The 21,707-nt window shown below is 40.6% G+C and overlaps 2 protein-coding genes across 10 annotated transcripts; both read right to left on the bottom strand.

The window, feature by feature from the left end:
- Positions 1-645: 645 nt before the first annotated feature.
- On the bottom strand, positions 646-16,556 carry LOC143517560 (tripartite motif-containing protein 16-like). Of its 9 annotated transcripts, none has more exons than XM_077010259.1 (9): positions 16,260-16,553; positions 15,425-15,615; positions 14,352-14,910; positions 14,010-14,105; positions 5,164-5,397; positions 4,687-4,846; positions 2,497-2,742; positions 1,996-2,031; positions 646-1,853 (listed from the first exon to the last, which is right to left on the bottom strand). In XM_077010259.1, the coding sequence occupies exons 3-9, from the start codon at positions 14,904-14,906 to the stop codon at positions 1,327-1,329; spliced, it is 1,854 nt and encodes a 617-aa protein (XP_076866374.1). In that variant the 5' UTR covers positions 14,907-14,910; positions 15,425-15,615; positions 16,260-16,553; the 3' UTR covers positions 646-1,326. The 9 variants fall into 9 exon arrangements, with proteins under 9 accessions (XP_076866374.1, XP_076866391.1, XP_076866383.1 ...); XM_077010276.1 differs by having other exon boundaries at positions 15,425-15,546; XM_077010268.1 differs by having other exon boundaries at positions 15,425-15,494.
- Positions 16,328-20,903, bottom strand: LOC143521877 (uncharacterized). Its single transcript, XM_077015765.1, has 3 exons — positions 20,765-20,903; positions 18,284-20,076; positions 16,328-16,332 (listed from the first exon to the last, which is right to left on the bottom strand). Exons 2-3 carry the CDS (start codon positions 19,212-19,214, stop codon positions 16,328-16,330), a joined length of 936 nt encoding a protein of 311 aa, XP_076871880.1. The 5' UTR covers positions 19,215-20,076; positions 20,765-20,903.
- Positions 20,904-21,707: the final 804 nt, after the last annotated feature.

The following is a 21,707-nucleotide window of genomic DNA, read 5'->3' as shown; positions in this document are numbered from 1 at the left end:
TTGTGGTGGTCAGTTTTTTTTCAATAGCTTTTAAACTGTCCATCATAAGACCATAAAACAAGGTCTATTACACAAAGTGCATCCTAATTGGTCAGTTTTTGTCAGATATTTCAATAGCTTTTAAAATGCCCATCATAAGTGCATAAAACAATATGGACTTATACATTAAGTGCATCCTAATCAACAACCTTGTTTTGTGGACTTATGATGGACCGTTTAAAAGCTATTGAAATATTTGACAAAAATACAAACTCAAAAGAAAATGCTGGATATTTTTCCAATTATAAAAAATCCTCACCCATAAAAAATAATACTGTTGTATCACCTGTTACCACTGGCGAGTGAAATAATTATATTGCTTGCAAATTAATAATTATGGTCGCGATTGCGACCATTTTAGTCGCAGTCTGGAGCCCTGGCGTGTGCCTCTCTGTCTTTTTTCAAGAGAAACACAGATCTAGAGCATGACACCTGCATTCTAGAAATGCAAAAAAAAAAATGTTTTAAATAACTGCCATCGGACACAAGAGGGTGTGGGTTACAAGACAATTGAAGGTAGTTTGGAGAAGCATAGTGTTTCAAGAACAAAGAACAGTTTTCTTATGGTTCTTCCTTTTGTTGGGAATGAGAATTTCTGACATTGGCCAATTTAATTCAATTTAATTTATATTCCAAATTGCTTATTACATAACATTTTCTCTCACACTCTGTATATTATGTAAAGTCTGTTGACCATAAAACAAAAATATTACAAAGTAGTGAATAAATAAAAAGTTATAACCATAACTTTGGTTTACACTGATCATGGAATCACACACAGATTAAAATAATATATAATAAAATTAAACAGATACACAGGCATATCCAACACACACACACAGTCAACTACTAAACAGATAAACAGGCATGTCCCATACACACACACAGAGTCATCTACTAAACAGATAAACAGGCATGTCCAACACACACAGAGTCATCTACTAAACAGATAAATCATAAGTACCAGGTCCAAAGGGAGGTGAGTGCTATACATGAACAGGTAGACAAAGTTCAATAACAGGAACAGAGACAATCTAGTGATGTGGGTGGGGAGGGTGGCAAAAACTAACGATTTAAACAATCACAGACGATCAGCGTTTCACTGTGACTGTTGCAGCAGAATTCCTTCTTATGATAATTTTGAATTATAATGATAATGTAATGATAATGTACCATAATGTAATGGTAGAGGAAGCTACATGATCCCATTCTAGAAGAATAATCATCCACTGAGCTGATACTAATAATGTTTGTTACTCTTAGTATGTCTGAATCATCAACACTGAATCAAGTGTTGGAAGTCGACAGTTTAACTTTTGATCCTGATGTGACCCCAAACCCAGGGTAGAGGGGCTGGGTGAATGTGGTTTGAACTCTGTGCAGGAGCCTCATGGTGTCAGAGATGCTGTAGAAGGCCAGAATTCCTGCCCTCTGATCCACATACACTCCAATTCTAGAACTTGGCACTACGGGAATTGTAGTCTTTTGGTTTTTGTGCCAGAAATAGCATTTGGAGGGAGAGCAGTACAGTTTCCAGGAGTGATCACTGCCTCCAAACATACACTCATCACCTCCTCCCTTCCTGCAGACGCTTTTATAAGTGACTGCGATAGAGACTCCTTCACTCCACTCAACCTCCCAGTAACATTGTCCACACACCTGCCCTGCACCCAACACCTGATACCAATAATCAAACCTCTCTGCATGATCAGGATACCAGTGAGATGTATTACAGCAGGTCACCACTCTGTTTTCCTCAGACAGATAGAGGTGATTATGCACTGTGTTTGGATCCAGTGTGAGCAGACAGGAATCTGTTGACCCCAGAAAACATTGTCTGAAGTTTAAAAAAGGTTAATTTCAAATGAAAAGAACATTGCACTTAAAATCCTTTGCTGTTTTACTTCCGTTTAATGTTTTTTTGCACGTGTTTGTGTATGAGGGGAAAAACCTTACACTTCAGAAACTCTCCTCTGGTGTCAGGTTCCTTCACTACGGAAACATAAATATAGATTCCTTACACACATTATTTTGTAAAACCCAATGACCTGTCTCCCTCCCAACTGGAGCTGTCCAGACAAACCCTCCCTCCCTATTGGCTGTATAGGTAGCTGTCCAGACAAACCCTCCCTGCAAATCATAGCCAGCATCATAGATCTGTGAGCATTGTGATTCATGAAAACACAAATAGGGATTTGTGTTTTCATGAATCAAAATGCTCACAGATCTATGATGCTGGCATGCAGGTTTGGAAACATTTATTTTAAAAGAATTGTGGAAATTGTGTTAAAGTCTGAAAAGGCAGTATGAAGATTGTGTTTGGATTCTTCAAGCATTTGACAAACCAAATTTGATACAGTGTTCAAGGTTGTTTGGTAAGTGAGCCCTCCATCAGGTCTCTACTGCTGGTTATGTTGATTCATTACATATGGAACATTGACAGGTGTCTCTACTCACCTAAATCTGCCAGTTTCTGTAACTGGTCTCTCTCTGCAATGAGATTGCGGTAGTTACTCCGAATGTGTTTATAATTGATCAGTAACTGATCTCTCTCTGCAGTGAGGTTGCTGTAACTGCTGTGTAACTGGTCTCTCTCTACATTGAACCTGATCCACAGGTTTGTGATGGCTATCAGCAGAAGGACACACAGCAGCCCCAGACACACTGCCAGTATGGAACATTTGTTTCCTGCAGTGGTCAGTCCTGGAATAAGACAAAAAAATATACTAATTTTAAAGAAATTTCTATTGTTTAAATGCTAATTGTTAGAAGGTCATACTGCAGCTATATCAGGGTGTCTGAAAATGAATGAAACATGGTTATATGTGCTGTATGCTGTACTGGTGTGTATACACATGTGCAATCATGTGTGCTGTATGTCGTACTGGTGTGTATACACTTGTAGTTATGCTTGTTGTGTTGCTGTACTGATGTGTACACACTTGTGCAGTCATGTGTGTTGAGTAAAATATTCATCTATCTTTTTCAAATATACACTTGCGCAGTCATGTGTGTTGAGTAAAAAGATTCATCTATCTTTTTCAAAATACTTTTGAAGTTTTTTAGTAGCCATTATAATCTCGGCAGATGCTAACTATCCTGTAGCGTATTCAGCTCCGCTCATTTGGATTGTGCAACTGCAGGGTGATTTATTAATGTGTAGTAAGGAAAAAGCCTATTGTTAATGCGCACACATCATTTTAAGTATTTATTAACAGAAATTAGGATGATTTAATTTGACAAAAGGCTATATATAACGAAAACATTTTAAAAACATTTCATGTAACAACTAATGCTTAGCAGCGTCCTTGGGCACCCCCATGCAGTTAGAATGGTACATTAGACTGACGTTCATAGTCGACTAGGGGGTATAGTCGACTATAGTCGAATCAGCGACTATTGAAGGTCACCCCTAGTATACACTTGTGCAGTCATGTGTGTTGTGTTACTGTAATGGTGTGTATACACTCACATGCAGTCGTGCATGTTGTGTTGCTGTACTGGTGTGTATACACTTGTGCAGTCATGCGTGTTGTGTTGCTGTACTGGTGTGTATACACTTGTGCAGTCATGCATGTTGTGTTGCTGTACTAGTGTGGGGGCAGTCATGGCCTGGTGGTTAGGGAACTGGTCTTGTGACTGGAGGTTCGTGGGTTCGATCCCCAGACCTAAGGCCATGACTGAGGTGCCCCTGAGCAAGGCCCTTAACCCTCAATTGTTCGCTTGTATAAAAAAAAAATGAGATAAAAATGAGATTAAAAAGTCGCTCTGGATAAGGGCGTCTGCCAAATGCCATAAATGTAAATGTAAATGTGTGTTGCATCATGGATTTTAACATGCTATTATTTGATTGTTTATCAAGTGTTAAGAGGAATGACAGTAAACTCAAATTTGACCTCAAACTTAGAAAGGCTTGACTAAGAAAGGCTTGATGCACACATAACATTTTCTTCCAAATACACCTGAATCATCTGTAGTCTTGCACTTTTACATCTGTAGTCTGGCACTTTTAATTTTACAAATGAAACCTTTTACTTAAGATTTTTATTCAAACCTTCTGTAAATATGTTTGAATAAATAGGTTTTAGTTTAGCAGTGTGTTCAGACAGTCTAGTTCAGGGGTACTCAAATAGAAATGATGAGGGGCCACTTTTTTTTTTTTCAATGACTCAAGGAGCCATTTACGAACGTAAATTGTTGGGGGGGGGTTGGCGGCAAATGTAAATTTGGGCATCTGCTGTCTGTTTATTGTTGCCATGGAGGGATCGCGGTGCGCGATTTCTAAATAAGAGCGGATTGAATAAAAAATCATAAAAAAAAAAACTTTTCAAAACAGCTCACGGGCCAGAAATAGATGGGCTGTGGGCCGCTTTAGGCCAGCGGGCCGCTATTTGAGTATGGGGGGGTCTAGTTGAATCCGATCTGCGAGATAAGCACTTTTGCCAACGCATTGTGCTTGAGGGCCTGTGCTAAATGCTTTAAATGTAAAGGTTTTTATCTTTACACAGTTTTTTAGGAACACAAGAGATACGTTATACACTCACAATCCTATCTTCATAATAAATGAGTAATATCAATAACTTCTCTCAAAACATCCACCCCTATCCCAAATGTTCATACACACTCAATGTGGTTAATATAATTTACCTCTTTTTGATGTCTTTCTGAACTGCTGGTTACAGAATTCTTCCACTTTGTCCCTCAGCTGAGACACAGACTTTGTTACGTCCTCAGCCAAGAGGAGAGGATGGACATGGGTTGCAGGTATGTCTGCAGATGCAGCAATGGCAGACAGAGACTGGAAACTCTACACAGACAATGAGAGAACAGGACTGGAGACTCATCTCAGACAGCCTGTTTATATTTACTCCACCATATATAATGGTCTGACAATGACACAAACTACTAGAACTTAGACATGTCAATGATGACTTCTAGAAATGTCAGGTTTAGGATGTAGCAGAAAATGGTCCTTGTATGCTTGTATTATGCTTGTACATGTAATATAGCTTGTAAGCTTATGTTTTGGGAATCACTGACGAAAGTCTCTGTTTTTACTAAAGGTCTTGAATGAATTCTGCTGGCTCCCAGTGGCGCTACCTGGAGGAGCAGAGGGACTCTGACCTGGAGGAAATGGATGTGGTCCTCAGTGTGGGAGAGCTGCTCCAGCTCACTGTCTCTTCTTCTCAGCTCTGTAATCTCCTTCTCCAGACGCTTCAGGACTCCTTCAGCTTCATCCACTGCATCCTTCTGTTGAGCTCTGATCTTCTGAGTCCCCTCAAAATGTTTTCGCTCTACAGAGCGGATCAGTTCTTTAAAGGTCCTCTCACTGTCCTCCACTACTGCCTGTGCAGAGAGCTGTTTGGAGACGTTGAGGTGACAGTCAGGACAAAGAAATAAATCAAAATGGATACCGCATTCTACATCACTACAAGATCAAGAAGACAAAACAGATAATTTAACTAACATTCTAACTGGTACTAGATTTCAACTGCTTCACTCAGAAGTTATTGTGTCTGCTCAGCCTGCTGTTGTGTAGGTAGTGTAGTCTACCATCCCAAAATATTGGAATGGGTTAGTTAGGCTAATTAAGCTAAAGCACTTCATACATCATGGTCCGTTTTCAACATTGCTGGCAGTAACTTTAGATCCGTTCCATCAGTTGTGTGGATGTTTTGAAAAGAAGATGACAAACAAAAAGAAGTATTTGATATTACCACGTAGATTAAAAAAAACACAACAGTTAACATTAACCATCAGTCACACGGCCATCTAAGGAGTTGCTGAGCGTGGGGACCTACCGTCTCTGCCATAGACATGGTTAAAGTTGTCTGAAATCGCATCTTGTTTCCACTTGAACTCACATTCCTACATTCCTTGCTGTGTATGTGTGTGTGTGTATATATATATATATATATATATATATATATATATATATATATATATATATATATATTTATTGTGTAGCATCGTTCCAATGGGGGATGGCACTACTTACACATGAGCCTCCGTGGCCCAGGTACTGCTCTATGTAATGTGTGGTTATGTTATGTAATTACTGAGTATGTATGTAATCATGTGTGTTAGTTAGCTTAAGTTGCCCTGCGTATGTTTATGTATGTGTACAGTTGTGAGTATTCCCTGACGTGTTTGTGTAGTGTTGTTGTGTTAATGCCTTGCCCTCATGTTTCGTGGATTATTTGAGTCTGTTCTGCGTGATCATGGCTCCATTACATGATTGCGTTGCTGAGGCAATTATTAAAAGTCTAGTTACGTTGACAATGGCAGGGGTGATAGTGGGAAAAATTCCTGAGCCTGAACTTTTTCTGTGCGGGGGGGGGGGGGGGGGGGGGGGGGGTGGAGTGTTAGTGTACCATATTTAGAATTTTAGAATATTTAATTATTAATCTTTAAATTAATTAATAATAAATAAGTCAGGTAATCATTATAGTGAAATAAAAAACTAATTTCTATTAATATTCTGAGAAAATGCTGTAACCTAAAGATTGTTAACAATTAGACACAATATGTTAAAAACAGGCATGATTCATTATTTATTCATTACTGTTAGTAAATTATAGGATACCAGACAACTCAAAGAAATTATGCAAATAAAGTTTAAAAGAATTACAAGTATTATGATTATAGTTAGTTTATATATATAAAATTTAATAAATGTAATAAATATTTTGTGATGGTTTATTAGGACATACATTTTGTGCTTTTGTTCATGTATTACGCCTTACGCCTGCTGTCTCTCCATTCCACACCACAATATATATATATTAGAGCTGTTGATCGATTTTTAAAAATTAACTAATTAATCGCACAAGTTGCTGTGCTTAATAGAGATTCCTTCTTAAGACAGATTTTTTTAGTAATAGATATTTAAATGTAAAATAAAAATCAATATAAGATCAACACAATGTAATTATATTCCTATTCAAATATGTTTGTTTAATTAATCGCTACAACACATTAATATTGACAGCACTAATATATATGCTGTAATATATGTATGTATATGTGTGTAAAATTATATATAGGCCTACTATATATATAAGTGTTGGGCCATTAATGATGTTCGTTAATTTTATACTCTTATCGGGCAATATAAAAATTATCGCCGTTAATCTATTCTTAAAGTTGGGTTGGGAACTGGGTCAAAATGGGTAAGCAAACTATGATGACTTTCAACTTGATAGTTTAGCTCGGCTGTATTCCTAACCAAATTGCACAGTTGGGGTGAGAACGTGTTTTCAAACCTGTGAATTACAAATCGTACATGTGTTTACATGGATGCAGCCACGAAGTCGCCAGGTTTGCTTCATGGAAAATTCATTTTTAGTATCGTAAATTGTTACCGGAGTGGAGCTTGGAGCAGTCGTTTTCTGCATGGTCCTAGCACTAGATTAGTCGCTATTTAAATATTTCTTTTTAACCGTTAAAACTGCAGAGGACCAAAACCGGCTTTTGAAAAAGATCCCCCCCCCCCCCCCCAAATTACGTCCGAGAGGTAAAATGTACTAAATGTTGGCTTACATTTCAAATATCATCCCAGCAAACAGCATTCTTATTAGAGGTTTTTTATAACGTTCGCGATAGGACGTTCCTAGGCCATAATGGACGTCCCCAGCAGGTCCCCTCGAAGTCCTGGTGGAACGTTCCCAAAGACACATTCACAGGACGTTCGGTAACGTCCCAGTATAGTCGTTGAAATAACGTTATTTTTGTTAGCTTTAGAGAACGTTTCAGAACGTCCGGACGTGGTCCCGCGACCATAGTCATGGTGCGTGAGTGAAAGGCAGTCAGCTGATTTAAAGTTTTACTCACTAGAGGATTAGCAAGCGGGAACATAAACGCACGAGCCATCTTCTCGAAGTGAGTCTCCACTTCAGACGTCAGTCGAACTCTGAGCAGGGTGAATGCATGGAAAGCAGCTGGCCCTGATGGTGTACCTGGCCGTGTCCTACGAACTTGTGCCAAGGAACTCTCGGGTGTCTTTGCGCACATTTTCAATGTCTCACTGGCCCAAGCAACCGTCCCATCCATCTTCAAGTCTGCCACCATTGTGCCAGTGCCAAAACACTCAACTGCCTCGGCCTTGAACGACTTCCGACCTGTTGCACTCACCCCAATCATTTCCAAGTGCTTTGAAAGACTAGTTCTCTTTCACTTGAAAACCCTCTTGCCTGCTACACTGGACCCACACCAGTTCGCATATCGCAGCAAAAGATCCACTGAGGACGCTATCTCCACAGCACTACACACTGCAGTGACCCACCAGGACTGTCAGAACTCATATGTGAGAATGCTCTTTATCGATTTCAGTTCGGCGTTCAACACGGTGATTCCATCCATGCTGATTTCCAAGCTCAACCATCTGGGCATCAGCACATCTCTTTGTAATTGGATTTCTGACCAACAGACTCCAGTCCGTTAAACTAGGCAACCTGCACTCCCCACACATCACCATAAACACTGGCGTTCCACAAGGCTGTGTTCTGAGCCCGATACTGTACTCCCTCTTCACCCATGACTGTGTACCGGTTCATGGTTCAAACACCATAGTGAAGTTCGCGGATGACACCACAGTGATAGGCCTGATCACAGACAATGATGAGACAGCCTACAAGGACGAAGTACAGCACTTTTCCTCATGGTGCCATGACAACAACCTGACACTCAACACACACAAAACAAAGGAGCTCATCATAGACTTCAGGCGGACGAGGAAACAAGCACACGCCCCCATCGTCATCAGCGGAGCTGCAGTGGACCAGATGTCCAGCTTCAAGTTTCTCGGACTCCACATCTCCAATGACCTCACCTGGTCCTTGAACTCCTCTGTCCTCATCAAAAAGGCATGGTAGCGCCTCTACTTTCTTCGCAGCCTCAAGAAAGCTCACCTGGCTCCCAAGATCCTGGTGAACTTCTACCGCTGTACCATCGAGAGCATACTGACCAACTGCATCTCTGTTTGGTACAGCAGCTGCCACGCTGCAGACCACACAGCACTCCAGCGAGTGGTAAAAACAGCGCAGTGCATCATTGGCACTGACCTACCCACAATGGAGGATATCCACCACAAGCGCTGCCTGGGCAGGGCGAGAAACATCATCAAGGATGTTACCCACCCAAGCCACAGACTCTTCAGCCTCTAACCATCTGGCAAGCATTACCGGAACATCCGTTCCCGCACCAGCAGGCTAAGGAAGAGTTTCTTTCCTGAAGCGGTTATCCTCATGAACACTGCACAGTCACTTTAAACGTCACACAACATTGCACAACCTTTCTCTGCACCTCCTATGCACTGTTAACATACCTATAACCAAGTCATAGTACTGTTCTGCTGTATATTGCACAGACTATATTACTGTATATCAGGGGTGGAAAGTAACTAATTACATTTACTCACATTACTGTAATTGAGTACTTTTTATGAGTAATTTGTAATTTTCTGAGTAGTTTTTGAAATATGTAATTTTTACTTTTACTTGAGTACATTTTGACCCAAGTAGTTTTACTTCACTACATTTGAACGCCCTCACATTACTGAGTAAAAAAATATTGATGGTGAAAAATTAAATGCGGGCACAACTGAAGGCCAATTGCGTGGCATTGCCTTGCGCGCACCCTTTCCATTGTCTCATAATCAGGTCGTAATCTGGTGCACTTTTTTCCAAAAGGATGAGATTGTTCTATCTTTAAATCGATTAAATCAGGTTCTGTGGGATCCTGTTGTAGGGGTTATAGTTATGAGATATAACTAACCTACCTGCTTGCCTACAACCAAGGACGGAAATAGGTGCAGAAGAAGGATTGACGTGCATAAAACTTAAATATCTGACTCCAAATTATAGTTGGTAAGAATCTAAAAGAACTCACTTCCCAAATAGATCAGTACAGGTTATACAATATACCTAACCAACTTTATAAAGTACCTTTCTATAAACAATAGCCTGCTTTGTCAGAGGTTTATCATAAACATGCGTAGCAGATGGGATACTTTAGAGGGAATTGGTATTAGCATTGGTTTACCTTTTAACTGATACTAATAATGAGCTCATCTGGCCCAGTATAGCTATAATCAAGGAAGACCGTGGCTACACAATTAACCAGATTTATTCAATAACCAACAAAATATAAAACAATAACATAACCATACTAGATTAAAGTAACAATAATACCTAATGGAAACAGATACCAACCGGTGCAGGCTGCCTCACGGAGAAGAACCCAGAAGAAGATGAGAGAGAGAGAGAAAGCCAAGAGCAAGAACGCAGATGAAAGCAAGAGCAAGAGCCCCCTGCACCCACAAACTTCTCCTTTTATATCCCCCCAGCATCTCAAAGGGACAGCAGTCACAAAAACCAGGTTAACCAATGAGAATCAGGTTGCTGGTAAAGACAACAGAGTACATTTGCATACAGAGTGCATTCCATACAGGACTGCCACATTTGGGGTGAAGTCTACAAACCTTCTCAGGGAGTGATGGAACTCTTACCCTGTTAGCATAATCTCTCCCAGCACACAACAAGCTGCAAAATGAGACTAAACATGCCACACAAACACACTGATATAACTAAAATACAAATGGTCAGTTTTATCCCATTTCTATGGGAACCTCTTGAGGTAACCCAACATTTGTTGCCCCCCATGGTTTTATGGAGGAACACCAAATCCTGCATCCCCCACAGGAACACATCCGGGCACTCCTACACTGTGGACATTTTATTGTGAAAAGTGGAATCCTGTGGGCACTGTATTTTGAATAGTTGGATCCTGTGAGCGTTTTAAATAGTGGAATCCTGTGCGCATGTTGTTTTATTTTGAGATGTGGGATCCTGTGGTCATTTTATATTTTATTTTGAGTTGTGGCAACCTGTGGGCATTTTATTGTGAATAGTGGGATCCGGTGGGCACTGTATTTTGAATAGTAGGATCCTGTGAGTACTTAATTTTAAATTGTGGGATACTATGAGCATTTTAAAATTTTTGATGCAGGATCCTGTGGGCATTTTATTGTGAGTAGTGTTGCATTTTAGTTTGATTTGTGGCATCTTGTGGGCACTTAATTTTGTGTGCATTTTGTTTTTTGAATAATTTGTAATTTAAATTTTTTAATTTCTTTATTCTTATCATAGTGTTGTGCGTTGGACAATAGGACTGAAAATTGTTTGCACTTTATGGTACAGGTTGTGACTGTCCTTGTGCTGTGAGGAAGTATGTTCCTGAGCCCAGCTGATCTTTTTGCAAGTGTGGATGTGCACTTAAATACGCTTTGAAATCGATTAAAACAGCTTGTGCTGAATTTGGTTCATGATTCATCCATGCATTAAATAACTGAAAGTAACTAAGTAACTTTTACTCAAATTACATTTTAAATGAAGTAATTTTGTACTTTTACTCGAGTCAATTTTGAGATGGGTAATTTTACTTTTACTCTGAGTAGATTTTAGGCAAAGTAATGATACTTTTACTCAATTACAAATTTTCAGTACTCTTTCCACCTCTGCTGTATATACCATATAACTGTATTATATTCTGCATTATATTCTATATTACATTCAATTGTACATTTATATTTAGGAATCAGCACTACCGCACTTTCTGTAAATAATGTTTTCTATTGCAGTCTGGTTAGATGCCAACCACATTTCATTGGCGCGTACTTGTACTTGCACAGTGACAATAAAGTTGAATCTAATCTAATCTAATCTAACCTAAAAGGAGGCTTGAAACAGCGTTCAAAATGCGCACATCAGACACGATACAAGATCTTTTTTCGCATTTCAAATTAAAAATAATAACTTGTTTACAGCCCATCACTTGTGTGTTCATTTTTATTCTATATACAATACCTCGATTTACTGAATCAATAAAATCTAAGTTGTTTTAGAAGTAACACAAGTAGACCTAAACAATTTAACACATAAGAGACGTTTAAAGGACGTTCCTTAAACGTCCGCTCATTGTCCTCTGGATGTTTCCAGGTGGTCCTACAAACGTCCTTTGTAACGTCTCCTTAATGTTCCCTGAAACATTTTGGCGACCCTACAAAAAAACGTTCAGAGGACGTTCGCAGTGTTGGTTCGCGGGACGTCCTCGGGACATTTTTTTGTTAGCTGGGATGTTTAGCTGAATAAACATGTTATCAACCCCTTTTAATGTACAGTATGTAGGCTTACAAATTCATGTTTAACTGAATAAACCACGAGTAGCACGAGTTGAACACGAGTAGCCTACATTTTATTGAGCATGTTTTTTTTCTTCAAGTATCAAAGTAGAACAGCTTTCTCAAGCAGTCATTGATGCATTTTGGAAACAGGAGATGAGCCCCTGGTCTAATGCACCCTCTGTATTAAGAAACCCTATCTCAAAGACTGACTTAGTCATTACTTGGGTAGCACACATATGAGCCATTTTAATATAGATTAATCTAGATTAATTTCAAGATTTCAGTGAGATTAATCTAGATTTTAAAAATGAATCTATGCCCACCCCTAGGGCTGCACGATTAAACATTTTTATCGTTATCGCGATGTGAAGTTTTACAATAAACACATCGAAAGAGCCACGATAACTCCTTGAATAACAGCAAACTCAAATTGCATTATCCTCATCCAGCAATAGAGGGAGCTATTCGCGCTGCAGACTATGATCACGTGACATAAGTAGGCAAGAGGCAGAGTGAGGTGAACACGCTCATCAGACATGCAATTTGGTTTAAGCCTGGTTTACACTTTACATCGCTGTCGATTCACAAGGTTGTGTGTCTCAGCGCAATGAGAACAGTCATGTTTGCAGGGTTCACACACCTATACAAGGTGGAATTCAAGCACTTGTACGTCACTTTCAAGGTCCATTTCAATAATTCCCAGCACGTTAAACTTAATTGAGTTAAATATTTATACTGTACATATACTCTATTTTTAAAAAAATCGCTTTTTTATCACATTATTTAATGGTTGTTTATTTTCAAATAAATAACCCTCTTAACGTCTTCACGTTCTCTCATGTTTCGTCCTGGAATTACAAGAGGCTCGTATTTGTTAACGTAATACAAGAGAACTGTTAAATCAGACAGATATTTGTTGTGAAACGAGGTAGTTACAATTTCAAGCATTTTCAAGTACTTTAGCATAAATTCCAGCACTTTTCAAACCTGAAACACAAAGCAACCTTAAAATTGGTCAGGTAAATGTTCATTCCCCTGTATTTGAGGGTTGTTTTTTTTTAATACTACTAGGCCTACATATCGTTTCGGACAACACTGCAAAGAATGTGACACGGCAAGATTAAACGCTTCCGCCGTTCGTGGAGGTTCATGCGAGGTGTGCTGAGTCACGTGCTACGGTCACTCGTGAAAGTATAAACCTAGATTGAACCTATTGTCCATAGGTTCAATCTAGTCCACCAATTCTAGTCCATATCGTGCACCCCTATAATATATATATATATATATATATATATATATATATATATATATATATATATATATATATATATATATATATATATACATACACATACATACATACACACACACAGAGTATATGTTTACTGTCTCCGCTACCCATCAGTGATAGTTTTGGATCCTTCTGGCCAGATTTTGAGGGATTATTAGAGATTATGTCCAATAGAGACCTCAAATAACCCTAACCCAGGGATTTACACAAATCAAAACTGAACTACATGGTGGCATTGCAATGGGAACCAGAGTAAAAACATCCATGAAAACATGATTAAGTATATTGTATCTGATAACCTGTTAGACACTTTATCCATCTCAAGGTGGTATTGTGGTGCTGGTACTGTGAGGCCCATTTATAGATGGATGTTCTATTACTCAATAACAATGGAATGTATTTGTTTGGGTGGAGGTTTAATGACTAACAGGACAAGATTCCTGACAGATGAAACTGTTCCTTAAGAGCTATAGATGATCTGGTCTCCTCTCAACTCACCTGGTGAGACTCCACAGCTTTCTTCAGCTCTTGAAACGTTTTCTTACTCTCCTGGATTCTTTGCTTGAGTTTCTTCTGGGACTCCACCAAATAATCCTATATAAACACAACCCATAATCCCCAAACCCAACAAATTCTAAATAATGTCATATGCAATATTACGTATCTGATAATTTAGATAAACAAGGTTGTTGAATCAGTGTTACATATTCTAAAGCTGTTTAACATTAGTTAGGGTTAGGTTAGGTTTTAGGGTTAGGATTTGGTAAAATGCATTTTTAATTTATATGGATTTTTGAACTACCATTTTCAACAGAAATGACCTGAATAATAAAGTCTTACCCATTTCTTAACTTGTTCTTCTGCAGCCAGTGTGGTGTGGTGTTCTCTGTGCTGATCTATGGTGCATAGCTTGCAGATACATTGCTGGTCAGTATGACAGTAAAACTCCAAAGGTTTCTCATGCTGAGAGCAAATGAAGTCCTGGAGTCGTGTGGAGGCTTTGACCAGCACGTGTTTGTTAAAGGCTGCCGACTGATAGTGAGGCTGCAGGTGAGTTTCACAGTAAGACGCCATACACACCAGACACGACCTCACAGCTTTGTGTTTATTCCGTGTGCAGAAATCACACTCCACAGACTCAGTAAGCGATGACATCAGTTTCTCCATCATGTCGGCAATCATTATGTTCTTCTTTAAGTCAGGTCTATGAGGGAAGGTCAGTCTGCACTGGGGACAGCTGGTCGATCCCTTCTGATCCTCCTGATCCCAGAAGTCATTAATACACACCATACAGTAACTGTGTCCACAGGCAGTAGTTACTGGATCCTTCAGTAGATCCAGACAAATTGGACAGATGAACTGATCCTGAACCACTGATATACTGGCCTCTGCCATTTCACTGCACAGATACAGTAATAAACACACCAGCACACACACACACACACACACACACACACACACAAACAGCTTTAAGGCAGCTCAGAGACAAGTTCCTTGTTCTTGGACCTCTGTGAACAAAACATGAAAGAAGCATGTAAAGGACTACAGCTGAGTTTTACAAACACACACGTCCCAGCTGACTCAAACATATATACTCTTGCACATATACATCAACAAAAACACAGATTAAAAAATGCTACACAAACTGCCACACGCTTACACTAAACAATGAAAAGAACAATTTCACTTTCAGTTCTTCAAAATTGAGAGAAGGAGTTACACTTAAATCTCTGGTTTCAGATTTCTTCACTACAAAACACAGTTAAACACAGTAATGGTGCATTTTTTTTTATCACTGAACAGAACCTGCTGAGCTTTAGAGCCATTCTGCTGTTTATGTAAATAAAGTAATTTAATTTACTTCACAGCTGAACTGCTTTTAAATAGTGTGATATGTGATGGTTTATACACACCTTACAGAAACGGGGTCCACTGGTGATAGTCACTGGATTCTTCACTAGATGGAATTCTTGACATGTTGGCCTCGGCCCACACAAGAAAAACCCAAGCTCACACGGAATTCAACGCAGTACATCTGAACAAGGTTTTGTTAACAACAATTTCCTGGTTCCAGGTGTGACAGCCAGGGACTAAACAGGTGTGTCTAACACATCAATGAAAGGTGAACAAATTACACACACACACACACACACGCACGAAAAACTACATTATTATATTCCCTTTTCATCATTCTATTCTGGTGGGTGGTCATATCTTATTTTTCTTTTTCTATATTTTATTTTTATTCACTGATTTTACCAGGATATATATATATATATATATATATATATATATATATATATATATATATATATATATATATATATATATATATACATACATACATACACACACACACACACACAGGTCCTTCCTTCCAGCCGCTGTCAGACTGTACAACAGCCACTGCTCTCCATAGCTCATCTGTACTGTACAACAAACTGCTCACTGTACTTTACTGCTCTTACTGTTCTACCATGTGCAATAACCATAACTGTTTAGAACTACATACATTGCATATATATTTATACTCTTTATTTATTCCTCTGTATATCTGAATCTTATATATTTCCTGACACTATTCTCTGCTGCTGTAACAATGCAAATTTCCCCGCTGAGGAATTAATAAAGGATTATCTTTATATATATCAGGGAGGGTAATTGTAACTATGGGTTTTGACATTTTATTGCCCCCAATAAGCTTAAAGAAAGTTGATTTTATTACATTAACTCATTAACTTTACTTACCAACTACTGGTTGTCATCTTTCTTGGTTTTAGATATTAACAGCCTTTCTTTGAAGTGTAGATATGGTCTTAAGCTTAAAGAAAGTTTGTTACAACAAATGGCGTAAACAAACAAATGTTTGTCATGACCCAAGCCCTTCTTCCAGGGTTTAGCAGTGTATTACTTCTCTGCATGTTCTTTCTTGTTTACATGTCCTGTACTTTAGGCTAAAAGAAAGTTTAACTAACAAATGTGTCCCCACGCCCAGCCAGCATATTGTAACGATAAGGGTTCGCAGAGCAGAGAACGCAACTGCGTAGAGGGGCGTGTAGACTACCAACAACTACGACAACGACTGGGCATGACGCCAACTCGAAGGGTTTCAGGAATACAAAAATATACGTGACTGAAGAAGTCGAGCACACAAACACGTACCAGTATGTACAGGGTTCCCACGGGTCCTTGAAATCCTTGAAAGTTTGTGAATCTGAAAAAATAAGTTCAAGGCCCTGGAAAGTTTTTGAAAACAGGCATAAAAGACAGTTGTCCTTGAAGGTCCTTGAATATTTTGGGGAGTTTGAAATTTCACATGGATGAAGACCGCAGTCAAGGAATAATAGGGCACAGTTGGTAGGAAGTCAATATTTACAAAAGATTGCTATGAAAAAGATTGTCATAATGTTTTAAATTTCTCATTCTTTGTTGAAAAATATGATCTGATATGATAGTTTTTATAAAGATTTTAAGAAAGTCTGCAAAATGATTCCTTTAGCATTAATTCAATTAATCAAAAATGTCATTTTATATTCAGAGTTGACTGTTTCGATGCCCATGTTAAAAGTGAATGACTAACTTAGTTGACTTCAAGTGTAATAACAAGATTATCACTGATGGTATGAGACAAAAGATGTAATAGAGATTCTTTCACAAAACATCCTAATACAAATTATAAAACCACAATGGCTTGTCAAATGGCCCATATCTTCTAAAGTAAAAGAGACTCATTTCAAAATAATAAATAAGATAAGATTTAAACATTATGTGGATTCATGTACCTTTTGTAAGTCAGAAGATGAATTCCAGGAGCATTTGTTTTTTCATGTCAACATTCACAAAGTTTTTGCATGGACACTAGAAACACGATTAATCTCAAACTTAACATTCTTTCTTTTGATACCATTTTACTTTATGCGGAAAACTAAAGTTCGGATTTCTCTGATGCCATAAATGTAGTCGTACTTTTAGCAAAATACCACATTCACTACAGTAAGTGGAGTGGTTAAAAGCCTTCTTTTCTCTTTATGAATGAATAAAATTCATATTACTCTTCATTAAGTAGATTAAAAAACTTGGAAAATGCTAGAATCATCTCACACCAAATTTCTCTAGAGATCTATAGTTCTAATCTCATTATATGGCTTTGCTCCTCTGTTTTATGTATGTACTGTATGTGTGACGCTGAACGGAGATACACTGACGCAGACGAGTAGACGCTAACAACGTTAACACACGCCCCAAAGGAAGGGTTCGGGGACAGTAGCGTGACAGACGCCCCCACCAAGGGCACTACCCGTCCCGGGGTGCCAACAGGACCGAGTGCCCCGAACCCACGTCGATGGGCGGATCCGAAGCGCCCAGTCCTGCGTCTGGGAGATGACCGCCCTCGGTGGAGAGTCCGCCACGCACAGTCTAGAACACCCTCCCTGGGAAGACGGGGGAAAACACGTTAGACACATTTAACGGGACATTCACAAACACACACACAGGTAAACTTACACATAGTGGCACGAAAGGGAAAAACGGGTTAGGCACACAAATGGGAAGACTTACAAACACTGGTACACATAAACATGAAACAGGCGCCAGACTACGCGCCAGGAGTAGGGCGATAAGGGGAGAGAGATCGGGAGCTGCCGGTGCTGCAGCGGACGGTCCTCCTCCGGTCCTCGCAACGGACCCTCCGCGGGGTGCAGCGCGACCGGCGGACTTGCCGGGTGCAGCGCGACCGGCGGACGTGCCGGGTGCAGCGCGACCGGCGGACGTGCCGGGTGCAGCGCGACCGGCGTAGGCGCCGGGTGCAGCGCCGCCGGTAGACGCCCCGAGCAGACCGCCTGGGAGATCCCCTGCGGTCTCCATCTCCTCCTCCTCTTCTCCTTGGTCCCACTCCATGGACTGCTCCGGGCTGCCACCCCGGGAGCAGTCCATCCTCTCTCCTCCGGAACAATTGGAGGATGGGACCGTTTCTGGTGTCCACCTCCCCTTTACAGTCCCAGCGGAACACTCAGAGGGAGGCGGACTGCCTTCCTCCTCCGACTCGAACTCCTCCACCTCCTTGTCGTAGCCCACAGCTGGTGCGGAGCAGTCTGACGGAGGGTATTCGTCGTCTTCCTCCTCCTCTTCCTCCCCGTAGACCACGGCAGGTGCGGAGCACTCGGACGGAGGGTAATCGTAGTCTTCCTCCTCCTCTTCCTCACCGTAGCCCACGGCAGGTGCGGAGCACTCGGATGGAGGGTAGTCCTCCTCGTTCCCCTCTCCCCCACCATAGTACACCGTGGGGGCGTAGCAAACGGATGGAGGGTAGTCCTCCTCCTCACCGTAGTCCACGGTGGAGGCGGAACAAACCGAGGGAGCCTGATCTTCCTCTTCCTCCTCGCCCTCTGATTCCTCCCCCTCGAACTCGCTCTCAGGAGTCTTCTCTGTGGAGCAGAGTTCGAGGGAGCCTACCCTCAGGGGCGAGAGGTCTCTGGTGGGACAGGGGTGTCGCTCCCTCCACATCCGCACCACGGTCTGGCGGAAATACTCCGCCATTTCCACCGTCTTGGCCTCCCGAGACCGAAGCAGCATGATGCTGCATAACGGGTCCTGCTCCATCAGTTCGGGAGTTACGGTGGCCGCGCGGTGTTGGGCAGGAGCAGAGGCATGGCGGCGCTTGCTGGGCTTCTTGCCCTTCTTTGGCCGGGTGGTGTAGCCTGGCATGGCTTGTTGTGTCTCTGACGGCTCGTCGTTCTGTGACGCTGGGCGGCGGCAGACGGATGAGACACAGAGTCCTTGTTGCGACAGACGTCACTTTTATTGTAACACTTAAACTACAACGAAGACGTGTATACATTAGACAACGACGAGCACAAGACACTGCGCGAACGCACATTAAATAGACAGACCACATCAACCCCACGTGATGACGAGACGAGCCACAGGTGAGACGGATAATGACAAGACGCACCCGCATCCACGAAGATACACTGACGCAGACGAGTAGACGCTAACAACGTTAACACACGCCCCAAAGGAAGGGTTCGGGGACAGTAGCGTGACAGTATGTGTATATGCATATGTGTATTATTGATATTATTATTTGTCTACTGTCAACGTGTCATTATTTTGCCAGCACAAGTTCATTTAAAATTATGTTGATTCTACAGGGCCTATGCTGACTTTTACTTTGCAAAAGTTTGGTCATTCTCCTGTAGAGAAATCTTTGTTTGTTTGTTCAGCACCGAAAGCTAGTGTTTCCTGTAGGTAGTTAATGTATGTGTAGCCGCTTTACGTGAATGTCACCTTCTCACAGGTCCACTGCTAAATTGCCAGTCATGTTGAGTGTGAATTAAGTTTTCGTTTAATCAGCGCTTAATGTCATGCACAGAACATTTCAGGATGCATGTCTTGAAATGGCATTCGGTCTTTTGAATTTGCATTGAATTAACATCGTTTTTTGACAACATATTCAGGGGTAACAGTAGGTAAATGGTGCCAGGTGCAGTCCTTGAATTTGAGGAAGTTGGTCCTGGAAAGTCATTGAAAGGTCCTTGAATTTGATGTTAACCAAGGTGTGGGAACCCTGTATGTAGCATAAATGTAGGAATAACACAATTACCAAGACAAGAACAGCGAATTAAACCAAGAAACATAAACGTTACATTCGCGATAGGAACAGAACTGGGCGACAGCATACAGCATCTGTGTATCCCGACTACACTCAATCACTCACTCACACACAATACACCTTCATACACAATACACACTACATACATTGCCACTCACCATATAGCCTACAGTTTAACACACACAAGACTCTACACACATTACACTGAAATTCTCTCACACCTCAAATCTTGGTCCCACACAGTACATTGACCTTATGCCTCCTCATTCAAGGGTGCTGGCCATAACATTAGTCAGAACACGGCACAGCTTTTCCAGCCCTCTAGTATTTCCTACAGGAAATGCTAATCTAGTTGATAACTGCTCCTCATAATTCAATAAAAACCTTTGCGTTTACCAGCTTCTCCACACCCTTCCCTCGTAACCTCATGATAAGAGGGAACCCATACACTGTTTACAGTGGACGGTATGTCCGACTCCCACTTTGAAGACAACAAGATTGCAGTCATGGGTCAAAGGACTTTTTGACGAAGTTTAATGTGAAGGACTTAAACTGCATTTCGTCAAATTCGCTAACTATTTAGGTAGCATATATTGCTAACGTGAGAGGATTTAAAGTTCAAATATCAATATGAGCCACTTACCGAAAGTACTTCAGAATACTCACTTACACTTACTGCTGAACATAACATTGTTTATTTAAAATGTCGAAAGTGTTGTTAACCCTCAATCAAAGGGTAAAAACGAAGTTTAATACGGCGCTCAATTGAAGCGTGTTTACGCTTGATCTATTAGATGTCAATCACATCATCGCCACACCCCATTTAAGTAACACCAAATAACTTATATACAACCTCTTTAATATAACAATGCCCTGGGGGAGATAGTAACGGTAGTAGCTCTTATAGGACTGACAAAACATAACTGCCCCACAAACGTATTTGAAGTGTAATATAAATTCGAAGTTTATCGTCTGAGCCATTCACTTACATGGAAATGGACGGGGTTTAAAGTTGTACTGCAGCTAGCCACTAGAGGGCAGCGGACACATTTTCACCCCTTGTCGTCCAGTCCACTTACATTTACGGTAGATGCTCAAACCTGATTTTATACCTCCCACTCTCTTATCAAGTCTCTGATAGGTTAACTTATACTAAACTACTCACGGACGCAATTTGGTGGTGGTGGTGGTGGTGGGGGGGGGGGGGGGGGGATATGTCCCCTGCACTTTTTCAAAAGCCGGTTTTGGTAAACCCCGCACCCCAGTTCTCAAGCTATTTGTGTCCCCCCACCTATGAAATCAAAATTTCGTCCATGAAACTACTTGTACATGGAAATGATCAAATCAAATATATTTGTATATCATATAAATGATCAAAACAGGAGATTCTATCTGTTGCAAGTGTACTCAGGTTTTAGGAGCTATAATGGGGAACAAAAGGAGGCAGGGCAGAAACACAGAGCTGCTGTTTATTAAGGACAAATCTATAATAAATAGGGATGGATACCATGGATACCACATGGGTCAAAACACGGGGTGAGTGGAAAGGCCAATGAGGATTGAGGCGTTTCTTAGATCTTTTATAG

The sequence above is a fragment of the Brachyhypopomus gauderio genome, chromosome 1 (genome assembly GCF_052324685.1).
Source record: "Brachyhypopomus gauderio isolate BG-103 chromosome 1, BGAUD_0.2, whole genome shotgun sequence".
Lineage (NCBI taxonomy): Eukaryota > Metazoa > Chordata > Actinopteri > Gymnotiformes > Hypopomidae > Brachyhypopomus > Brachyhypopomus gauderio.
This window is presented reverse-complemented; position numbering and strand designations above follow the sequence as displayed.

Excerpts from the sequence above, each read along its gene's own strand:
- LOC143517560 (XM_077010225.1), bottom strand. Across the intron at positions 14,106-14,351 it reads AAGAACAAGTTAAGAAATGG|GATTATTTGGTGGAGTCCCA; the intron begins GTAAGACTTTAT and ends GTGTTTATATAG. Across the intron at positions 5,398-14,009 it reads AAGCTGTGGAGTCTCACCAG|CTCTCTGCACAGGCAGTAGT; the intron begins GTGAGTTGAGAG and ends GTCTCCAAACAG.
- LOC143521877 (XM_077015765.1), bottom strand. The coding sequence starts at position 19,214 with ATGCCAGGCTACACCACCCGGCCAAAGAAGGGCAAGAAGCCCAGCAAG.